A 22,365-nucleotide genomic window follows, 5' to 3' on the forward strand; every position below is an offset into this window, starting at 1 on the left:
AGTAATATTAAAGAAGGCTGCCCAGAGAAGGGAACATTTTATCTTATCCCTGAAAGGTGAGGAATCTCAGCATAGTTTAGTGTTGATCCACTAGCAGCCATTAGGATCCACTCAGAGACTTGAAGTCCAAATGAGCCCAAGGATGGCACCCCAAACCATGGCTGGCGATGTTGGCTATGGTATCGTCCAACCTGAGGTATAGAAGACTCAGGCCAGGCACACTAGCTGTCCTCTGATGTGCAATGGTGGTCATCAAATAGAAGATGGAATCCACTGATTGCATATGACTGACTGAGAGCAGGCTAAGAACCATGTGTGGAATTTAGATAGAACAAATATCAAGCTTCCAAACATGAAGAATGTTATAAAAATGGAAGGGGTTCAAAAAAAAATGACATGTTTCCCAAGGCAGTGGATTTCTCATCCTTTGAGACATTCCAGAAAAGCTGGGATACAGAGATTTCATTATAAATGTTGGGTGAACCTAGAAGACCTGCTCAGAACAGAAGCACCATTCTCTCACTGAGAAAGAAGTAGCTAGAAGAATTCTGGAAATACTGGGCCACTGCTGGGCATCCCAAGGCCAGAGGGCACTAAGTAACTGAAGAAAGGTTGTTGTTGGAGCGAAGATGGGAGATAAGAAGAAATAAAGACCGAGTTCCATGAAGGACCATGAGTGTTCCTCATCCATTGGGTCCTACCATCTGGAAGGAAGCTTGGAACATGATTCATTCCAACAACACAAGGGTCTGTAACTACTTTGGGCCAGACAGGATGAATTTCTTTTTTTTTAATTTTTTAATTTTTTTTTATTTTTAAAGATTTTATTTATTTATTTGAGACAGAGAGAATGAGAGAGACAGAGAGCACATGAGAGGGGGTAGGGTCAGAGGGAGAAGCAGGCTCCCTGCCGAGCAGGGAGCCCGATGCGGGACTCGATCCAGGGACCCCAGGATCATGACCTGAGCCGAAGGCAGTCGCTTAACCAACTGAGCCACCCAGGCGCCCCAGGATGAATTTCTTTATCATGACTGTTCCTATAGTTATTTCAAGTGGCTTAGATTGGCTTAAACTGCAAAGGTCTCTGACATAGGTGAACAGTAAAAAGCCAGCTGGCCACAGGAACTTCTAAATTGAGGTTGATGGAGTTTACATCAATAAAAGAAAGTTCGAGCATTTGCCACTGAGCACAACAACCAACATTTCTGCGGTCAGGGGAGGCCCAGGGGAAGAACCAGACAGTTTGTTGTATCTGGAAAGGAAGTCCACCAGAAACCTCCCTGAACAAAGAATCCCAGCATCATTTGTTTACAAAATGATTAAGAGAATCACATTCAAATGTTCTCAGACGATTCCTCAAAGACCACTTAGTTGGAACTAAGGAGAGATACTAGATATTGTCTTTCCTGTCTTAATTATTTTATGCATTTCCTCAACTCACAAAGTAATCTCAACTCTCTTAAAATGCACCATAATTGATTTGAGGCTCATTTGTCATTTACCACTGAGCCAATGTGCATGCACTATTTTAAGGTAACAGAAACTCTATGAGCTGAGGTCTTTCTGCTGCATAGCTGCTAAATGAGCATAATTCTGTCCCCACAAAGTCTGAACTTTGTATATCGAAGTCTGAACTCTCAGTATCTCAGGATGCGAGTGGACAATATAGTCTTTAAAGAGGTAATTAATTAAAAAGAGGTCATTAGAATGGGCCCTAATTCAGTATGGCTGCTGAACTTAGAAGAAGAGGAAATTTAGACATAGACATGTAGAGACATGTGAAGACACAGGGATAGACAGCCATCTAGAAACCAAAGAGAGAGACCTGGAACAGAGCCTTCCTTCATTGACTCAGAAGAAACCAACCCTGCTGGCACCTTGATCTTGGACTTCCAACATCCCGAACTGTGAGAAAAATCAATTTCTATTGATTAAGATACCCAGTATATGCTACTTTGTTATGGCAGCCCCAGGAAACTCACACAACAGTCCAACTTGAAAAATGGGCACCATGTAACAGCTATCGGTCTCTAGAAGGGACCCCAGCTGCCCTTCTTGCCCCTCAGTCTCACCTGTTCATTTCAGGGAGAAAAGCATCCTACAACCGGATTAGGAATACAAAGACCAGAAATACACAATATCTTATTCAAAGAGTTTGGGCCAATGCCCCTCCCCTCCTCAGCACCACCCCACCCCAACGTGCATATACAATTAGATGCACTCTTCCCGAGAGGGCACTTCTCTCTAGTCTTTTAACTTGTATCCACATTTTTGGATGGATACATATGACAACCCAATTCAAAGGAAAGAGGAAGACTGGGCGCCAGCCAGTTAACTTACTCATTTGAACCAAGAGTCTTTCTCCAAAGGGGATGTTTTGGGGGTGGAAATCACTGAGGGCAGGAAATAACCTATTTCTTTAGTGACAATATAGCATAGTGACTCCACAACCAAAATATCTGTCTGCAAGTCTTGGTTTATCTACTACTTGCTACATCGTGCCTTGCTTCAGTTTCTTCATCTGTAAAATGAGAGTGTTAATCACCATCATTAAAGGGTTACATGAGTAAAGCTCGTCATGCCCTTAGCATAGAACCTGAGGTAGAGCATGCCCTCCGTAAGTGTTAACTACCATTATTATTATTATCATTCTTTATACTTTGCTAAAAGCCCACTCATGTATTTGTAGCTCTTATGAAAGGAGACAGTAAATGCAGAGCAGTTCAATAATACAAACATGGGGTTACTACAATTATTTCTACTACTGTTGCTACCAGGAATGGATAGCCACCACGAGTTGAAGTGCTACAAATGTTGCAAGGCTGAAACTTTTGCCTCCCTTTTATGATCTACTCATGACTGTAACACTTGCAGGTAATTTCTACTGCTATTACCCATCTGTGTGGTTGGGAAAGAGAGTGGATAAGTAACATGGCTAACGAGGCCCAGCCAGTGAGAGGAGAGGCGAGGTTTGACCAGACAGGTCTTGCCTGGAAGCCAATGCTGCTTGGCCCCATCCCACCCCCTCCCATTTGCAGGAGGCAGCTGGATTTTGTTCATTCTCCACTGCAGAGCCCTGAAGCGCAGTGCCCTGAGGTGCAAAGACAGGCAGACCAGCATGGGCTGGGGTGGGGGGCATTCATGAAATGCACAGCTCATGTGAATAATCCTTAGGAAATTACCCCATGAGCCTTTGTCAGGACAATGTGCTAAGGAGAGCCTCAGTGATCAATTAAGCCTGGGAGAGATTTTGCCATGTTCTAGTATGTGAGGGCTCCGTTCAGGAATACCCACATTTTTATAGCAACCGAGGAGCCCCAGTGAGTTAAATTTTTCATATGCATGCTTCTTGAATCTTAGCTCACACCTCCAAAGTCCACATCTAGAAATTAAGCATGCCTGACTTCAAATAAAGAATAAAAGGTCATTGTTTTGAGGATTTGCAGAGCAAGGAATGCCACTTGCCATCAGTTAATCTGAGGAAGTGAACTAAATGCCCTGTTAGAGCACAAACACAAAAAGCCTGCCTTGAAGACAAGTGCCTAAAGCAAAACCACAAATCCCTTTTCTAGCAAACCTGCTATGGGGAAGCCAGTATTATATTTTAAAGAGCACAGTTCCCCTTACAGGCAAATACAGCAAATCCCAGTGTTTTCTGTGGCAGTGGGTTCAACACTGGCCTTCAGAAATTTACATTAAAGTACAAGTAAACAAACAAACAAAAAAAGGTGTGAAAGAGGGAAGCTACAACATGGTTTTTGAATTGCATCCTTTGCCTGAGCTTCCAGGCCTCATTTCTCATCTCGTAAGGCCTCTCCTGTCATTCCAAGCATCCCCATTAGGTTGAGGCCCACCCTACAGTGGTGTCCCTGGGAAACTGGAGGGCAGATAAAATGTGGGAGAATTTCTCAGCCCTTGGCAGCCTCTTTGTCCCAGTGGCAAAGACTAATTCTATGGAGTATATCTATCACGTCAAGCATCACTGTGGGGCTATGGGGATATTTTTGAGACCTCACTCTTTGTTTCAAATGTTCCTCCTGAAGCTGTCCTCCTCCATAACCAGAGGCAGGAGCTGTTTGCCCTTCCTAGGAACTCCTACAGAAGTGAGAGATGCTCCTTCCGAGATAATAATTTGCATTTTTGTCTCATCCATTAGATGTTGAGCTTCTTGAGGGCAAGGAACTCCTATCTTACTCTCTGGTGAATTTCCAGAATCCAGCAGAGGACACAGTAGATGCTCAATAAACAACCAACTAACGACAAGAGCTGATGAACGATCTCTAGTCTCTGACTCTAATCTCTTGGCTCTTAAACCAGTCAATGGAAACTCACCAGACCTTTTATGGAGACCTGAAAATGTGCCCAGTGATAGCTCATTCACCTTTGATACCTTGTGACAATTAGTTTGCGGAACAACCAAGGTTCTTGCACTGTTTTTCACTTTGCAAGGACTATATTTGAAATAGAGCATCTTGATCTAAAGGGAGACTCTGAAAACATGACTTTAACAGGTCCGGCTGTCAGGAGTGTGCCTCGAGCCAGCTGCTGGAGCTGATCAGCAGGGAGGATCATGTTGGATGGCCAACAGTGGTCAAGACAGGTGTTCTTAATGAAGCAACTATTTAGGGCTCTATTGTCAAGTCTGAACATTTCTGAAAGAAGGGCCGCTATTACATCAAGCTTCATTTGCTGTTCTGACTCATGGAGGAGTAGTTCTCAAAGTGTGACCCCATACCAGCTGCATCAGCATCCCCTGGGAGCTTGAGAGAAATGCAAATTCTCAAGCCCAGCCCAGACCTACTGAATCAAGCTGTTTTAACAAGAGGCTCTAGATGATTTTATGCATGCTCAAGTTTGAGAACCATTTCTATAAAGTGTTGCCCAGATGGAGAAGCTATATGGTTGGAGTCAATTCTACCAGAGCTAGCAACTGTTTGCAACACACAAACTGAAAGGCTATGATTCTTTCGAGCAAGGTCAGGGCCAGAGTGATGCAAGTGAAGGGTCTAGGTGCAGAACTTAGGCAGCACCTCACATGGCTCACCCTAGTCCTGGCCCCCCTATCCAAATGGAGAGTTATAGGGCTGATGACAAAAGCACATCCAAGTTGCCTACCCTGACTCTCTCTGTGTGACTCTCCAGAACCTGAAGGGTTGTGTCAACACCTGATGGGGTTCCCAACCTGGATGCCACACTAACGCCTCTCTCTTGCTGACCTCCACTCCCATGACTTAATCAGCAAATAAACAAACATAAAAATGCATATTAGGGGCACCTGGGTGCCTCAGTCAGTTAAGCGTCTACCTGGTCAAGCATCTGCCTTCGGCTCAGGTCATGATCCCAGGATGCTGGGATCGAGCCCCGCATCAGGCTCCCTGCTCAGCAGGGAGTCTGCTTCTCCTTCTCTCTCGGCCCTACCCCTGCTCGTGCGCTCTCTCTCTCTCTCTCTCTCTCTCTCTGTCTCTCAAATAAATAAATAAAAATCTTTAAAAAAAAAAGGTAAATGAAATATTAGCTCTTATAAAGTACACTTATAATTCAGTTTTCTACCCTCCTTTCTCTTCATTTCCTCTTCTACTCCATAAAAGACAACAAGGCAGTTAGTAACTAAGTTCTTGAATCTAATGCTCAAGAGTGACAGGCTGTGCAAGTGAGTCTCTGGCTGTGCTGAAGAGGGTCTCAGGGGCTCATATTTGGGTTTTCAGCATCATAAATAATCTGCCTCATTCTGGGGTGCATTTCATGTCTGGGCGAATACTACTTCCTGTTATGTTGCAAGGACACTGGCTCTTGGTTCTGGCTCCTACCTTCACTCATCCTTTGACACTGTCCCCACCCTCCTGCGTCTGAGCATCTCTCTTGAGACATAGCAGCCCCATCACCCCATCACCCCCACCCCCACCCCCATCTCCCACCAAAGGGCCATCCCTGGAGCCACCTGGACACAACCTTCAGGCCAGGCTCTAGCCACTCTGCCAAAACCAGAGTCCCTTTCACCTTCTCTACCTATCTACTTACATCTTTTTTCCTGCCTAACAAGTCAACAGTCAAGAGCTACTGCCCCTCATACATCACCTCTCGTTAGGCAGCCACCATTCTATAAGGAAGAAGGAAATTACTGCCTTTATGTCTGGGAGACAACCTGGGAGGACTGACATGTTCCTCAGTCCTAGAGGAGAGCGTGCAAGATGCTCTTGAAAGGAGAGGATGGGATAATGACCCTCTGCTGAGCATGCAACTTGTCCAGAGACCTGTGTCAAATCCACCCCAAGCCCTGGTATGATGAGCCCCACTATTTCTTTCTTCTCCAGTCCCGTGGGGGCCTGTCATTTGCTATTTGCTGGTGCATTCAGAGGTGAATTTACTTAGCTAAGCTGTCCCTGCCTTCCTTCTTTATTCTGCCCAGTTGGAAGGAACTGCAAGAGTGGCATTCTGTCCCCAGCTCTGATGGGGCTCAGGACATCTTGCCATTTTCTATTACTAGAACCTTTCAAGTTGGCAGTCCTAACAAAAAGACCCCATGGTAGGTATGAGGCAAAACAGAGGGATGGGACTTAACAAGCAGATGAGTTTATTTCACTTAATGATCAGTAAATGCCCAAGAGGCTAATCAGTTTTCCTCAAATCCTACTTCCCCTCCTATTCAGGAATCCAACCAATCTCTAATATTTTCTGGGCCTTGTGACATGAAGCTTCCCTCACCATGTTCAATTTCTCTGTTTTCAGTATTGTCAATTATCCTTGCTAGCCTGGCTGGGGACCATCTCTTTGGTAAACACATCCTGCACGTGTCCTCATGGCTCATGGCCCCTCTATCTGACTCCAAGTTTCCGAGGTCCTGGAGAAACAGATGGAACATGGACTCATGTCAGGAATGCTGTGTGTCCTTCTTGGGAAGACTGTGGCCCACTTCTGGCCCACTATTCTACAGCAGACCCTGAGTGGTTTGGCACCCAAAGGACCTTGGCAAAGGCTGGGGCTGGCTGGGCCTTCTTCTCACACCTCTCTATTTATGTAACGTGTGTCTCCACAAGGCTGCCCTGATGGAGGGTTGCTTCTACACCTCTCCTTACACTGCCACCAGTGATCCTCCCAAAACACTGTCTCCTCAAGAACTTGCAAGGGTTTCCCAGTATCTATGACAAGGCAAAGGCAAAGGCCTTCAGGAGTGGGTACAACAATACTTTCCGATTTCCAAGTCCAGTTATGCCACTCTACGGACCCCTTGCTCCAGCCACACCAAGCCACTTACTACGGCCTGAGCACTCTCCTTCTTTCCTCCATTGGACAGAACAGTGAAAGAATTAATACTATGGGCTTGGAAGCCAAACCACCTGGGTTCAAATCTTCCTCATTGGGTAAGACTCACCAGATCCACCAGACTTTACTAAAGTCTCTGTTACTCAGCTTCTTCATCTGTAAAATGGGGGAAAGTGTAATTCCTACTCGTGGAGTTAGAGTTAAGATTCAGTGAGTTCACAGGCATAACACTCTTGGAATGATGCCTGGCACCCAGTAAACAATGAACAAGGGTAGGCATTGATATTACTAGAGAATTCTCCTCATCATCCAGGGCTAGGTTTAAATGAAAGCTCCTTCACAAACCAGCCTCGGCCTCCCAAACCGGAAGTAATGGCAGCCCCCTCTGTTCTCACAGCCCATGCAAGTACATCTCCAAGCTTTTTCTACTTATATATGTAGAAACATATATATATATATATATGTGTTTATCATATACACTTGCCCGTCTCCTACATCAAACTGATCACTTTGAAGACAGAGACCTACTCTAACCCATCTTACTTTACGTTCTTCAAAGACCTTCTACAACCCCGAATACAGTAGACTTTCAAAAAGCATCTGCCAGATGAGAATTAATCTGAGAAAAGGAATTGAAACAGACAGCTGAAACGCACAGCCTTTTTGGATCCCATTTGAGGATATAGTGTGAGAGTCCAGGCATTTACTCTATACTGTCTACCTGCTGGAGAAATATTCTTAGTGTCCACCAGCGTTTGTGAATACAACTCCTTGAAGGTGGCCATAGAAAGAACTGAAAACGATTGTAAGCCAGACAGGGATGGAGGGAATCCATGAATCCGCTTCAAGTGTAGTCAAAATGGTGTCCAGTGTGCTTTTTTCCCCCCCCAGAGAGCCTTTTTAGAGAGCTTTCATAAGATGTTCAGCGGGGTCTGTGAGACCCCCAAGTTAAGAACACTCGACGTGGTTATCCAGAGACAATGTTCTTGCCCTCTACTGCCTTGCAACGGAAGGAAAGCACAGCCACTCCCACAAGGCACAGACTCACCAGCAGGGAGAAGTGGGCAATGAGGGCTTGGTGACTCGAAAGGGAAACGAGGAGAGGTTCCTTAAATCATTCCATGTTAGGAGATCAACAAGGAAGGCAGATAAAGGAACCTGGGAAACTCCGTGGCCTGCTCCTCCTGGGGGGGGAGCGGGGGGCGGGTTTGTGAAGCCGAAGGTTATCTGTCATGATACAGGACTTGCTGGCTTGGAACACAGACACTTGCCACTTGGCTCAGTCGGTCTGTGAGAGTTGTTTTCTATCAGGGCGACTAAAAAACCTAGTGCGTCGGGATCCAGACACATAAACGAGGCTGTTCACCTAATGGCTGTGGGGAGAGCTAAGTGACACTGAAAAACCAGGGTGAGTCTGATCCCAGAGCAAAGGGGAGACAAAGACCATGAGTGCAGAGTCCCCGTAGCACTTCCTACTGGCCGATGGTTTGCAGGGAACCCTCGCGCAGGAGCTTGTTTTATTTGCTGAAGGCACAGCGGTAAATTAAAGCCCATCCTAGCCCCGTTCTGGGCTCTCGGGTTTCTCCTGGAGCTATTCCTATCACTGCCCATAGGCCACTAAAACCTTTCCACCTTCAGAATGATTGACTCTGCTCAAACAAGTCAAGCCACAAGCCATGTCGAAAAGCCCACTTCAGATAAGTCATTAGCTTCCTTTATGGATTTTTCAGGTCAGAAGGAATGGGACCTAAGAGTCCTATCTTCTGTAGAGTTGAAAGGGAGTACTGAAAGAGGTGGGGTGACCTGGAGAAGCCACAAGAGACCGCATGAGCCCCTTTCTTCTTCTCAGTCAACAAGAGACGCGTAACAGAATCAGGTCCTGGCCGCCTCCCTGTCTGTGCCAGACATTCAAACCAAGCGAAACCGCCCACGGGTTCTTCATTCACATGCTGGAAGTGAAAGGAAATGGAGGGCTCAGCACCCTGTCTTTGCTTCCACGGCAGAAGACGATGCAGAGCACCTGGGATGTAGAAAGTCACGGTGAAGGAGGAGCGTCGAAGACCCTCTGACTTGTCACGGGACGGCCCGTGCGAGCTGAGCTGTCATCAAGACCGCTGTGGGCAGGTGGGATAAAGCAGTAACTGTGGCCAGAGAGTAGCCCAAAGGCACCAACACCAGGAACCCAAGTTCTGTAGCTTGGCAAGCTTCAGCTCGCCTCCTGACCCACGTTTAGCAATTCTGATGTACCATGGAGCAGACAGCTCCAGCCCGGGATGACTGCTCCCTCAGCCCCTCTCCAACAGGCAATGAAAGCAAGACCCACTTTGAAAATTCTCCCCCATCATGCAAACTGACATAGGCATGCTTTTCAAAAACCCACAGCCAATCTGTTGATCATTACTTATTTACAAAGGCCTTCGGGCAGAAAGTCCTGTAAAAACCATGCTTGATACGGTATACACTAGCTTTTTCTGCTTGTGGAAAAAAAGTCCCCCCAAGGCTACCTCAAACCATCACTTTCTATTGCACATAAAATGTAGTGTGTAACACTAAAGTATTTAATATATATGGTATAATATATCTACAGGAAAGGCATTTGTGTAGAAGTATGTTACCCTGGATTTGGTAATTTGATGTTTTGCTGAAGGCTACGACTTAAAAAAGCTTCCACCTCGTACAGAAGACCTGTCATCTTGGTACCCAAGAGCCAACAGAATAAAGAAGTACCCTTAAGCAGCAAAACTTTGACACAGCTTTGAAGCATATGAAAACAGTATAACGCCTCAGAATTATTATTACTCAAGATCAAAGAAATGAGCCATACTTTACATAGCAAACAGGGACAGGGAATTTGGCTCCAAAGGTTTCAGATTTTTCAGACTTCTCTTTATTTATTTATTTGCTTCTCTAAATTTAGGCAAAAGAAAGCGCCTGGACTTTTTTCTACTTTAAATGGATAAAACTATTAGCATTAGATAAGGCGATTACCGAAAGGTGAGTAAATAGGAAATGAATGCTAGCAATGACAACTGGCATCATAAAAATGAGAAGCTTGGCAGTTGGTGCATTTTATTCCTCCTCATAAACTATAAACAAGCATGTAAATCAGCAATACCCCAGCAAGACTGCGTGAAGGGGCAGGCAGAGGACTGTTCAGGAAACATCTTACAGGAAGAGATGATCATAACGGAAAAGGACATGGGGCTGGGAGAGTCCTCCATGGGAACCTGTGTCCTCAGCCGCAGGGAGAAGGACCGCCCCATCTGTGCCCTAGAAGGGTGGCCATGGAGGGCCAGGGAGATGCGAACGTATGGAGAGAGGGAAGAGCAGGGGGAAATGGCCATCATTTTATTTCAATAATCAAAGGGAGGAGAGCAGCCAATATCAAAAAAAAAAAAAAAGAAGAAGAAGGAGAAGAAGAAGAAAGAAAAGAAAAGAAAAGAAAAGAAAAGAAAAAAAGAAAAGAGAAGAGAAGAGAAAAGAAAAAAAAGAAACGAAACATCAAGCATCAAGATGTCAGGTGTTTCCATGGCAGTGATCATTTAGGGATCACTCCTGTTTCATCACCGAGGTGCTAGAGAGTTAGGATGTTAGAGGAAATAAGCACTGGGATTGGCAGATGACTCAAAAACAACCAGGGGAAATGAAAGATGAAGAGGCCCAAAAGAGAAACCTGCAGAACTCTGTTGAAATTTGGTTTCATTTGCCATTTCCAAGACAAAGCCATAGTCAAGATGGATGGATGGATGGATGGAAGGAAGGAAGGAAGGAAGGAAGGAAGGAAGGAAGGAAGGAAGGAAGGAAAAAAGGGTGGGAGGGAGGGAAAGAAGGAAGGGAGGAAGGGAGGGAAGGAAGGAGGGAGAGAGAGAGAGAGAGGACACACACACTCTATTTCATAATTAATATTGCTTTTAGCCTGAGCAGAACTGGATTACTTTTGAACTTTGCTTTGGCAAGCCCACAGATTATTAGACTTTTTTATCAGTCAAAATCAATTAACAGAAATTTGATTTCAATCGACAGGATAAAAAGAAGGTAATCTTCAGGTTCATTTTTGATTGTGATGATACATCTCACATATGGCCTTAAGTACAGAAAACAGTCCTCGGAGGGACTCCAGCAGAAAGAGACTTGCCAGAGGCAAACTAACCACCCGCGTCTCTCTGATTGGTTCCTGGCGTCATTAGTGCCACCGCTGTTTAGGAACTACACACAGACAGGACATGGTGACAGCTAAGACTTTAAAGCCTATGTATTTTTCAAACAGCTTTTCAAACTGTTTTTCATGACAGAATTTTTTCAGCTCTATCATTAACTGCTGACAAGCTGACAGAATAAATACTCCAGCCTTTAAGAAGCCACCTAACGATCGGTCCCCTCCCCCGCCTCGTGCGTGCCTTGCCGGGGGAGGGGAGGCGCCGGGCCTGGGCCAGGCGGGGAGGGGGCCCCGAGGGGAGGAGAGGAGATGGAGGGGCGCCCCACATGGGCCCTCGTGGCCCCTCTTCTTACCTCATCAGCTTGGGTGAGGAGCTCGGGGAGTTCCGCATGCCTCCATTCCGCTGCTTTTTTTTGGGGGACAGTGTTGATGGCTGCTCATCTTCAACTGGAAAGACAGGCAGCTCGTGAGATTATGAACAGTTTGAGGGCAGACTGAGAGATACAGGCAAGATATCAAAGGACACACACTCACGGCTCAGTCACTCACTAGGAACTCATGGCTGTCTTTTAGGACCCAGTGACAAAGACCAAATGTGTTAGTCAAAGAGGCCGGCTTAGAAAAGGTGAAATCATCACCTCTTAGCACTCCAGCTTTTGAACATGCACTTGAAACAGACTACACCAGTTTGTAAGTGCCCTGCCATAAGAGAGAAAAGAAATCATGATTTATCTGTATATAAAAAATATACACATATATATATAGCATATATATATATATGTGGGAACACTCAATCATTATTCTTAGAGTTAATTTCAGTTACTTCGCTGAGTAATCAAATGGGTTTTTCCAAAACCACAATCAGAAATAAAGTTGTATGGGCAACGGCAGCGGAAGAGCTGCCAGCCAGTTGATCCTACAAACGAACCAACTTAGCTGGTGCCTAATCCCTGCACGCCAGAGCGAGAGCCTTGGAGAGAGGCAAGGATCTGAGGCCTTGACAGCCAATGTTTCAATCGGTCAGGACTGGGAACATTGGTGCCTGCTGGCTCAAGAATCCCCAGCCCATCTCAGCTCTGTCCCTGCTGCTCCCTAGAGGGAGAGCATGTTGGGGCGTGCACATGGGATCCTTTCTCCACTCATTAAGACTGGGCTGTGAGGTTGGAGAACCAGGCCGGAGAAGAGCACCCGACTGAAGGAGGAGGTTGCCACTGAGTGATATCTCTGATGATGTGGTGGGGGGCAGGGAGGGAGGGCAGCAGAGGGCATTGGAAACCAAAGGCTGTTTTCCAAATGTCTAAACCACACAGATCGCTAAGCAGTGTGAAGGTTCGCTCACAAACAACACAGCACACTCTACTGCTTTTGCCCAAAGACACCCACTAATAAGCTTTATAGATGTATTAGCTTGCATCATGCTTCTTTTTAAGAGAGCTGCTTGATAATTAGCAGATGCGCACCCAGCCTGTCACCCAAGGGCATCAGCAGCAAAATTCTAGCCCTCCTCTACCCACCCCCACAATTCAGGCTAAAGCTGTAATGTCAAGAAGGAAAAATATAGGATCCTTGGATTCTTAGAGTAGACTGCAACACAGACTGGGAGGAAGCACCCTTGAAACCCGGAATGCACGGCAGTTACCTTAAAGCTAAGAAGAGAAATATTAGCAGTGATGACATCAAAAGAAGCTTGACATATGTTAATGGTGTAAGTCTTATTCGCGGGTGGGGGAGTGGGGAGGAATGTCATCTCAGCTACTTGACATTGCCCAGGAAGACCCATATCCCTATCGGGACATGCATTATATGATACTTCCCTGAAAACCCTAAATAAATTTAGTATGTTACGATACATGGTTCGCAGGGATTCTAATAATCCAACTATCTTCCAAGCCTGCTTCAAAGCACCCCACTTGGTACATTCCCCTATTCCACTGTTAGTCTGGGCTTGTCTATATTCTGGCTGACACGTGGAAAAGGAACAAGAATGCAGTCTGAGGTGAGAGTGATTCCAGAAGCAGCGAAGGCAAGAAGCACCTACAAATGCCCACAGCCCACTCACTCTACCAGCTACTCCCCCGCCCCGTCCCCCCTGAGGCCCAGGCTCAGGCTGCGACCCTATCAGTCACTTAGGGCTCCAGGCAGGAACTATGTGGCTGGGAGGATATCACATCTTATCAGAAATGAGTATCCACAGCAAATCACACAGAGACTAAACAGCACTTAAAAGATTAAAGGAAATAAATACAAGCCACATAAATGGTATTGAAAAAAATCACTTAGAGTTGATATGCATCTCTCGGCAAGCAAACAGGCACTCTGAGCTTGACCTGAATTCATCTTCCTTTCACAGGATAGGGGGCCAGGCATCCCAGGTTAATAATGGGGTAGAAAGGCAATAAGTGAAAGAGAAAGGGGGAGAGAGAGAAAGACAGAGAGAGAGAGAGAGAGACAGAGAGACAGAGAGGTATGTGTATAAATATACTTTTGCATTTTCCCCATCTAAGGATGGGGTAGAACGTTTTGCACTGATTCCACCCATAATACAAGTTCACCTTTTAATATGGACCACTTGCAATTGCTGTATTGTGTTCAGGGTGACCTAGATTAGTTGAGTCACATGACAGACTGGATAACGTGTATGCATGTGAGTGGGTCTAGTTGGGGTGAAAAGTTCTCTCCTCTGTCACACAGGCCTTCTTATGGTTAGAGTGACATACCCAGAAAGGTCTTTTACCCAACCCAGGCTACTATGACTAGCTTTATGCAAGGCCACCAGATGTTGCCATGGTTTTGTCCAATTTATTCAGTGAGTCCATTTCAGTAAGGTCCTGAACAGAAGTCCCACTCACTGGCAGTTCTGTTGGAGTCTTTTGCTTAACTATTGTCTCCCCATTTGCACTGGACCTATAATAAATAACTCTCTTTGGCTAAGTGCCCATTATCCTTGCACCTTGTCACTGTTTGTTTACGTGCCGCGATCTTCACATGGAAGATGTGTAAGTTAATACCTGTTACCCAGCTCCAGGGAGACACTTTGTTCTAGTGCTAAAGTTACCCCTCCTTCTATGCAAGGAAACTATTTATTTTCATTGCAACTCAGAAAGATCATCCATCATAATCATACTGCATTTAAACCGGGATTTGTTCTCTTAAATGAAACTCATGTTCACAGGTTTCCTCCTGCACTCACAGGCCTGGAAATGCAGATCTGTTCCCTGAAGAAATGGGTGGAAAAAATGTCTTCAGCTTAAATATATGAACGTTGTGTAATGGAGACCATTACATATGGCTTAGATCCCACGAGAGAAGCAGTGATAACTTCTTTCTCATAAGTAGGTTATAAACCATATTTAATTATTATCCTTTATAGGGATTCTATCAATTTCTGCATATTTAAAGAAAGCAGACCTAGAAAAACTTTTAGTTAAGCTATAAAATATAATTTTCATTTCATGGCTTCTGTGACTATATGTAAGGAATAAAAATAGAATTAAAAGGGAGACTGAAATTTACGTACTTTCATGAAAGACAAATGTATTGAGGTAATTGGCCACTACCTCATGCCAACGCACATTTATGGGCTCCTACTTAGCCTGCTTTTTGGCTAATTACCATACACCCCTGTCTCCGGCATTTTCACTCGCATCGTGCTGTGGAAGCGCATGAAGATACGATCTTTGAAAGGAACCTGACTTACCAGCTTCTTTAAAACACAAACAAGTTCAGGAATCCAATGTGGAATTTTTATAGGAGCTGAACTCCATCCAGTCTCCAAGTGCTCATAAAATTCAAGGGCTTGTTTTTGCACATCCCTAAGTATAACACTTAATGTGCTGTTGTAACTTCCCAGTGCTCACTTGTCTAATAGGCTCTGAATCTAACAGTTTTACAGTTGGGGAAGACTCAGTGCTAGAAAAATGTCAGGCAAGTCTAATGAGGCTTCAGATCCCTTGGTTTGCGCTAGAGTTTAATTTAAAGTTACAATGATGTTTTAACATGTTTGCTTATACTTGACTAAAGAGGATTCATTATTTCAATGACATAACCTTCAGACAATGTTCTGGGAATTGATTTAAGATGTGGTGGTAATTCCAACAGCCTTAATGCAGAGTCGAACATCTGTAACAACATTTTACTCGACTTTTCATCGACATTCTGTTTTCAAGCAAAAGCAAGGCAACATCTTCCAGAAACACTGGCCAGAGCTCTGGGCTCATTTCAAGATGATCATATATTTCACTGGATTTTTTTTAAAAAAAGAAATCCCTTTCTTTATTGGCCTCGCCAGCTTGCAAACACCATGTCAGGGTTACCAATGCCTCTTTGGGGGCCTTTTGAGTAAAATGGGGCAAGGATTCCAACTTTCAGCTTTTCCAAATAGCCTAATGCTGACATGTGATGGATCCGGCGCTCGGGTCCAGCCTGGGACACATTCCCTCTTCCCCTTCCCCGGTTCTGCCCCAGGGTTTGGGGGCATGATGCCCTTTGACACTTAAAGGTGAATTTGTTGGCTGGAGTTAAAAAACAGTTCAAAGCAAATAACCTCGGAAATGCAATAAAAGGCAAACAAACCATAAACATGAGTCGACCGGCTATCTCCATTACGTTATGAATCACCACATCTGGAGAAACCCACATCTGCACACACTTAGCAGGTCATTAGTAATGTCATATTCACACTGGAATCACTCAGAGTGAGCAGCATGCAAAGTGGCTTGAACGCAAAGGCATCTAGCTAACAGGGCTTCCGACGAAGGTCTTGAGCAAGCTGCTAGACTGGAGGCAGGGCCGTTTTAATTGTTACTTCTTGTCTGCTATGGCTTTTCTCTTTGGTATTTTGCTGCCCAACAAGCTGAATGCATGCTGAAATCGACAACAGTACATCTGTCTTCTTCAACCGAGCTCAGCATGTTAAGATAGAACGCTGAAGCGTGTGGTTATTAAAAGAGGGGTGGGCTCCCCAACTCCTTCACCTGGCTCGGCCACAAGCCGAGGATTGTGAGTTGTGTCCTTGGACTCAAATGGGTCTTTGGGATAGCGCGATCTAGCTGCAACCTTGACTGCCAAACATCAACGAGAAAAGAAAATGGAAATGAATCCTTTGCGAAATTTTTCATTAGGGAAGTTCCAAACAAGTTTTATCATCGAATAGAATTATAGCTTTACATGAAAAGGGGAGTTTCTTCCTCACAGCTCAACTGCGGTTTTCTTCTACCCTGATGGCTTCTTGAAATTCTTTTTGCTGTGTTTTTGTCATCAATGTCAGAAGGGATAGTATGTCAGAAAACAATCCTGTTTGTGCAATAATTTCCAAAAACCTACAGAGTACCCTTCTCCCTATGACATATATAGACCGAAAACTCAGTTTAGCAGCAAGACCAGACCCTTATACCCTGAAGTCTGCTAGAATGCATCCTACTGAATAATTATTATATTCCAAGTCATCAATCCTCAATGTTAAAGTATCGTTTTCATCTCAAACAGTAGGCTTGGTCAGCTTGGTCGTGATTGCTGCTTGACTTGTGTTAAAAGCCATGGGTTTGCCACTCCTAAGAAAGAAGGAGGTATAGCATCTCCTTGTATCATGAGTGATAAAAAAGAAGTGGGTGCATGTTTTCCATCTTTCAGGATGAGAATCTTGTTTTACCCAAACTGAGGGTAAGGAGAGAGGGTCAAGTTGCCAGGCTAGGGATGTAATAGTGTGCTTCCTATTTTCTGTGGGTTTACCAGACTTTCTCCCCAAGAAAAATCATGTAAGTCGTAGTAATACAGTCTTTTCCCAATATGCAATTCACAATGGACAAAACTCCCAAGCTGACCCAATCTATCTCTAATATGATGGAAAGCCTAAGTCTTTCACCAGAAAATCTGAGCTACTTAATTCTCAAGGTCTTAAAATGTAGCCACGAAAGAGCACTCCCTGGATGGGAGCGCAGAATGGTGCCCACTTTCTGGAGGGATGTCTCCTGTCTTATAATCATAGACTACCAGAACCGTAGCTGCCTGTCACACAAACCAGATGGGTGAGGAGGTGCAGATGCTTCCAGAAGCAGTGAAGGAAAACAACAACAAGAACAACAAATGCTAGATAAATAATCCATACTATGAGTTTGGTTTTCTAATTGCTATACAGGAGCACTTGACTGTTGGTTCAGGAGGAATCCCAGAAGTGGGATAGGACGTGTGCCCATCAGTGAGGTTGAGCAGCTAAGGAGGCTAGGACACAGTGAGGCAGGCATTGGAGCCAAGCTCTATGCCTAGAGGGTCATGAGCAGCTCAATATCAGAACACGGGGGAGCTGAAGTGGGTGATATCCTTGAAATGAGAGCTTCTGGTCTGAAAACCTTGGGATAACATATATCCCCCAGCCGATGGGTGAACACTTAGCAGTATTATTGATAAGACCAATCAATAAACCTATTTTTGAAAGATCATGGAGAATATTAATACACAGATAATGAAAAGATGAAGGATGCTGCCTCTCAAAAGCAATGCCAACAATAATAATATCTCCAACATATAACATACATAATTGTCTACAGCTGAACAATCACTTTATTATTTACATTATCAGGCAGGACAATTTCACAACCTCTAGCTGAGATATAGGAAATACATTTATTTGGAAAATCTAGAGGATGTGGGTTGAAAATAACACTAACCTGCCATTATGTAACATGAGTTTGGAAGTGGCCCTGTGGACCCGAGCCCCCGCACAGGGGCAACTGCCCCCAAGTAGGCTGATGGGGCAGGGAGGGGAGGTTTGTTGCAGCTTTTTCATTTCTGGCTTTTGTAGAGCTAATAGGAGAATGGGGAGGGAGACTTTAAGGAACAATAGTTTACATAGAAGTTAATCACAGGGTGTATTTCTGGCTCTATTCACTGCCTGGGAAACCTGAATTGTGTAAGTTTGAGTCCATTAACACAGAGTAATGAAAGAATTCAGCTCCTACATGGGAGAGAGAAAAAAAATACTATATAAATATACTAACAGAACCCACATGACCTGGATTGCAATGTTCTCTGTGGAAACGCTGCAGGCCTAATGGATCCTATGAAATCAAACAGGGTGGATGAGATGTTACCTACGAACCCATGCCCCCCACCCATCTCAAACCATAAGCCTCATGTTCTGTATGCATCCTGGTAGGAGTCTAACATTCATCAAGTTCCCCTGTATCTAGAATCTCAGCTCATATATCTTTGCAAAAAACTTGACCTGCTGTAATAACTTGCCCAATGCTCTGCTTGGTATTGGGTAGAAAATTCCTTTTGGAGATCTGGTTGCCTTTGGCTCTTTTTTTCTTGGAACAGATTGTTTCTATCATCTCGAGGGCAAAGAAAAGTCTCAAGCAAAGACTAGATATTAGCTTCTCAGAGATGAGACGCAAAGATAAACAATGGAATTCTAAGAGCAAATACACGACTAACATGAGAAATGCAAGAATTTCCTTGAATTATTGCTATGGAGTTTGGAGATTGGGAAGGCAGTAGAAGATGGAAAATAACTTTTACTTTGAATCAAACTGAGGAAAAAAATACAGAAGTCCAACAAAACAGCCCCTTCTCAACTCTCCTTCTCTCCCTGTTCTTTACTCTGACACCAATGAGGTGCTAATGACTTCGAAGCCAAAAAGTATATGTATCTGACTCCTTTTTGTAGCTCCGGCATGTGCAGTACCTGTTTGCGGGGGACAAGTTTCCAAGTAGGGATGAGCTTGCCAAGTCCCTGGCACCAAAAGCTGCTTTCTTTCTTCTTCTTCTGTTTCTCAAGTTTCAGGGTCAGCAAACCATAGTCTAGAACATGTTTTTGTATACTCCATAAGCTAAAACTGTTTTTACATTTTTAAGTGGTTGGGTGAAAAAAATCTAAGAAGAATAATATTTCATAACACATTAAAGTGATAGGAAACTCAAACTGCAATGGCTATAAATAAAGTTTTATTGAAACATGGCCACAGTTGTTCATTTACCTATTGTCTATGGCCGTTCTCACTGTACAACAGAGTTGAGTCATGGCAATAGAGACCCAGTGGCCCGCAAAGCCTGAGATATTTACTCCCTGCCCCCGATAGAAATTTTTTGCTGATCTATGCTCTCTTTATCTTTTCACATTTTCCTAGCCGTCCAGTTTTTGAAAAGCACTATGTTCTTCCCGATCTGCCAAGACAGCCAAACAACAAAAGGAACCCACGTGGAGCCCACGTCAAGTGCACAGATCTGGGGAAGTTGGGAGGGACAGAGGTAGCTTAGCGATCCGATTATCCCTACTATCCAACCTGCTAGGGGTCCAGCAGGTCCCCCGGCATTTGAGGAAACCAATCAGGTGAGTTTCCCATCTTCCAACTCAAGTGAAGTCAGATTCATCTACCCCGCGCTTTGAGAATCAAGGCAAACCACATCTACCACGAGCAATTCCTTGAAGCTGTGAGTGTGTGCCGCCAAGTCCACCCTGAGAGAGCCCGCACAAGACAACAGATTAACCATTAGACTAGATATGTTGAAAATATACAGCTTCAACCTTTCCCCAGCTAGCTCAGAGCGATATATAGATGATTATTTCAACCGTCAGCTGCCGCATAGATTTAAACCCCTGCGCAAGAACTCCTGGATTCATCTGCCCCTTGTCAAACTTGCACGGCTTTAGTTGGAGGATACATGGTGTGGCAGTTTCACTGTGAATCCAGAATGATCCAGACGGCTGCTGTCTCTTTGTTAACAGGAAGCCAAACTGATGAGTTTGTAATGCATTTCTTATCAAAGGTAGTCTCGGAAAAGAAAATGCGCCCCATCAGTTTGGTTAGAATTTCACATATAGTAGATTAGGGGCTTAATCAGAACATCTCTGTTATTTTCATGAGGAAAATAGATAATTCTGCATCCATCCCATTAAAATCACTTTATGCTGATGAATTACGTATTTATAAATTTATAATTATCTTTGATTTTTCCCCTCCTTCAGTATGCTTAATAAAATCATCAGCTAGAGCCCAGAAAACAATGGTGCTTTGTAGACACGAGCACGCTAATATATTTTTTTAAGTTAATGCCGATCTTTTTGAGCTGTGTGTCTAAAATGATCATAGCGAATAAAGGGATTGTAATTTTCAACTCATATGTTTAACAAAGACAAAATGGACTATAATGGAGTTTATGGAGCCTGTAAAGGAACTCTTCCTCTAATATGGTTTGTTATCAAATAGATTTGGATTTACCATCGGATAAATCAGGTCCTTCTGAAATGTACCAAGAGTAAAGGACTGTATACTACTGAACACAGCTCCTGGCACATGGAGAGTGCTGCCAATTTTTTGTGGTGTTTATTCAGTATGTAAATGCCAGCATTAAAATAGCTATGTGTCCTGTCTTCATTCAAAATTCTGACATTTTATGCATTGGGGGTTTTGTTTTGTTTTGTTTTTTGAATTTTGATTTTTAAAAATTTTGCATGAAACTCTCTCTTATCTTGACTCCTGAGGGTTTTGGTGGCCCCTTAAATGTGGAGCCCAAGGCAAGTGCCTCGCTCTCCTTACTCAAGCCCTGGCCGTGCCCTGCCCATTTCTCCAGAGTGTTCTCAAGAACCTGCTGGTTCTGCCACCCTGCCTGTCATTACAAAGAAGTTAGCTTAGTTTGTATCCGCCTGTGTGTCTATACACTCCCTTGTTCAGAAGTGGGCAAGGCGAATATAAAACAAGAGTTATTCTTTTGATCACTTCATGCTGTTTGCATGAGATTGTTAAGGAAGACCCTTGCAAGAAAGGTTTCCTTGTGGATTTACAAATTGTCAGACATCCAAAGGAGTGGAGAAAAGATCGTGCTGCCTCAGGAATCTGAGATTTGCCACCTGCCTGGGGTGAGAAACAGAACAGAGAGAAGGGGTCAGGTCTCTCATGGACTTAATTTCACACTTCACATCAAATTCTCCTGGCTAACACAACGTTGATTTACATTTTCACTTTGGGGTAAAAGTTTTTATTTGCTTATATGTTTTGATTCAGATGTTACCTTCCTTCTCTTTTTGTTTTTCCTCCCCCGAAACAGCTTCAAGCAAATATGACTGGCAGCAAATGTCCACATTTCATTTCCATTTTCACTTTACTGTTTACATCTTAAAAATTAACGTTTGCTCCAATAATTCTATTTGAAGACCAGCCTAGTGTCTAATTGTGGGTATGTGAAATTGTTTCCTAAACCGTAAGATGTTATGCAGGTAAGGACCATCATTATTTTTTTTTTTAAAGATTTTATTTATTTATTTGACAGAGAATGAGAGAGAGAGCACATGAGAGGGGGGAGGGTCAGAGGGAGAAGCAGACCCCCTGCTGAGCAGGGAGCCCGATGCGGGACTCGATCCCGGGACTCCAGGATCATGACCTGAGCCGAAGGCAGTCGCTCAACCAACTGAGCCACCCAGGCGCCCAAGGACCATCATTATTATTAATATCATTAACATTACTGGTTCATCCATAAACACCATATCTTCCATTGAGCCACCTAGAATTCTAATATGTATTCCAGATGGTTGCACTGATACTTTCTTTGAAACTCAGATAAAGGTAAAATGCATGGGTTTTTAGCGCAAGCTAGGTACACCCCATGGCCTGATGAAGAATGTTCTGCCAGAACACTTTAGAAGTACTGTATGTTTTTAACCTTGGGAGGTAAGGACCAGTCTGGATTGTGATTTTACACTAAACACAGCATTTAGTATATTTCTTAAGGGCATAGTCACCTTCTAAAGATGCTCTTGAACTATAAAATCATTATCTGCATTCTACTATAATTTATCCTCAGACAGATCCTGTGCAACATTTTAAAATGCTAGCGCATGGTGGGTCCCTTTCTGGTCAACACAGAGAACAAGGTATAGAATGCAGGGGGAGGGCTGGAAGGGGTTTAGAGATATTCTGGTCTCATTCTCTTTGGGCTCAAGGCTACAGTAATATGCA

The 22,365-nt window shown here is 44.0% G+C and overlaps 1 protein-coding gene across 13 annotated transcripts in view; it reads right to left on the reverse strand.

The window, feature by feature from the left end:
- Nucleotides 1-22,365, reverse strand: part of KCNMA1 (potassium calcium-activated channel subfamily M alpha 1) — a 734,101-nt gene that overhangs the window by 87,076 nt on the left and 624,660 nt on the right. For 12 of the 13 annotated variants that reach the window (XR_010412485.1, XR_010412484.1, XR_010412486.1 and 9 more), the window contains one exon: nt 11,770-11,863. Coding sequence is in view for 9 of the 13 variants with exons in the window: in XM_054508237.2 (XP_054364212.1) it covers nt 11,770-11,863 (94 nt within the window). In the remaining 4 variants the exon portion in view is untranslated. Of the gene's footprint in view, nt 1-11,769; nt 11,864-16,389; nt 16,477-22,365 lie in introns of all 13 variants that reach the window. The other variant, XM_045878178.3, reaches the window with a different exon arrangement.

Source organism: Mirounga angustirostris, unplaced genomic scaffold, assembly GCF_029215605.1.
Source record: "Mirounga angustirostris isolate CCGP_5_RB_7025 unplaced genomic scaffold, mMirAng1.0.hap1 SCAF_6, whole genome shotgun sequence".
Classification (NCBI taxonomy): Eukaryota; Metazoa; Chordata; class Mammalia; order Carnivora; family Phocidae; genus Mirounga; species Mirounga angustirostris.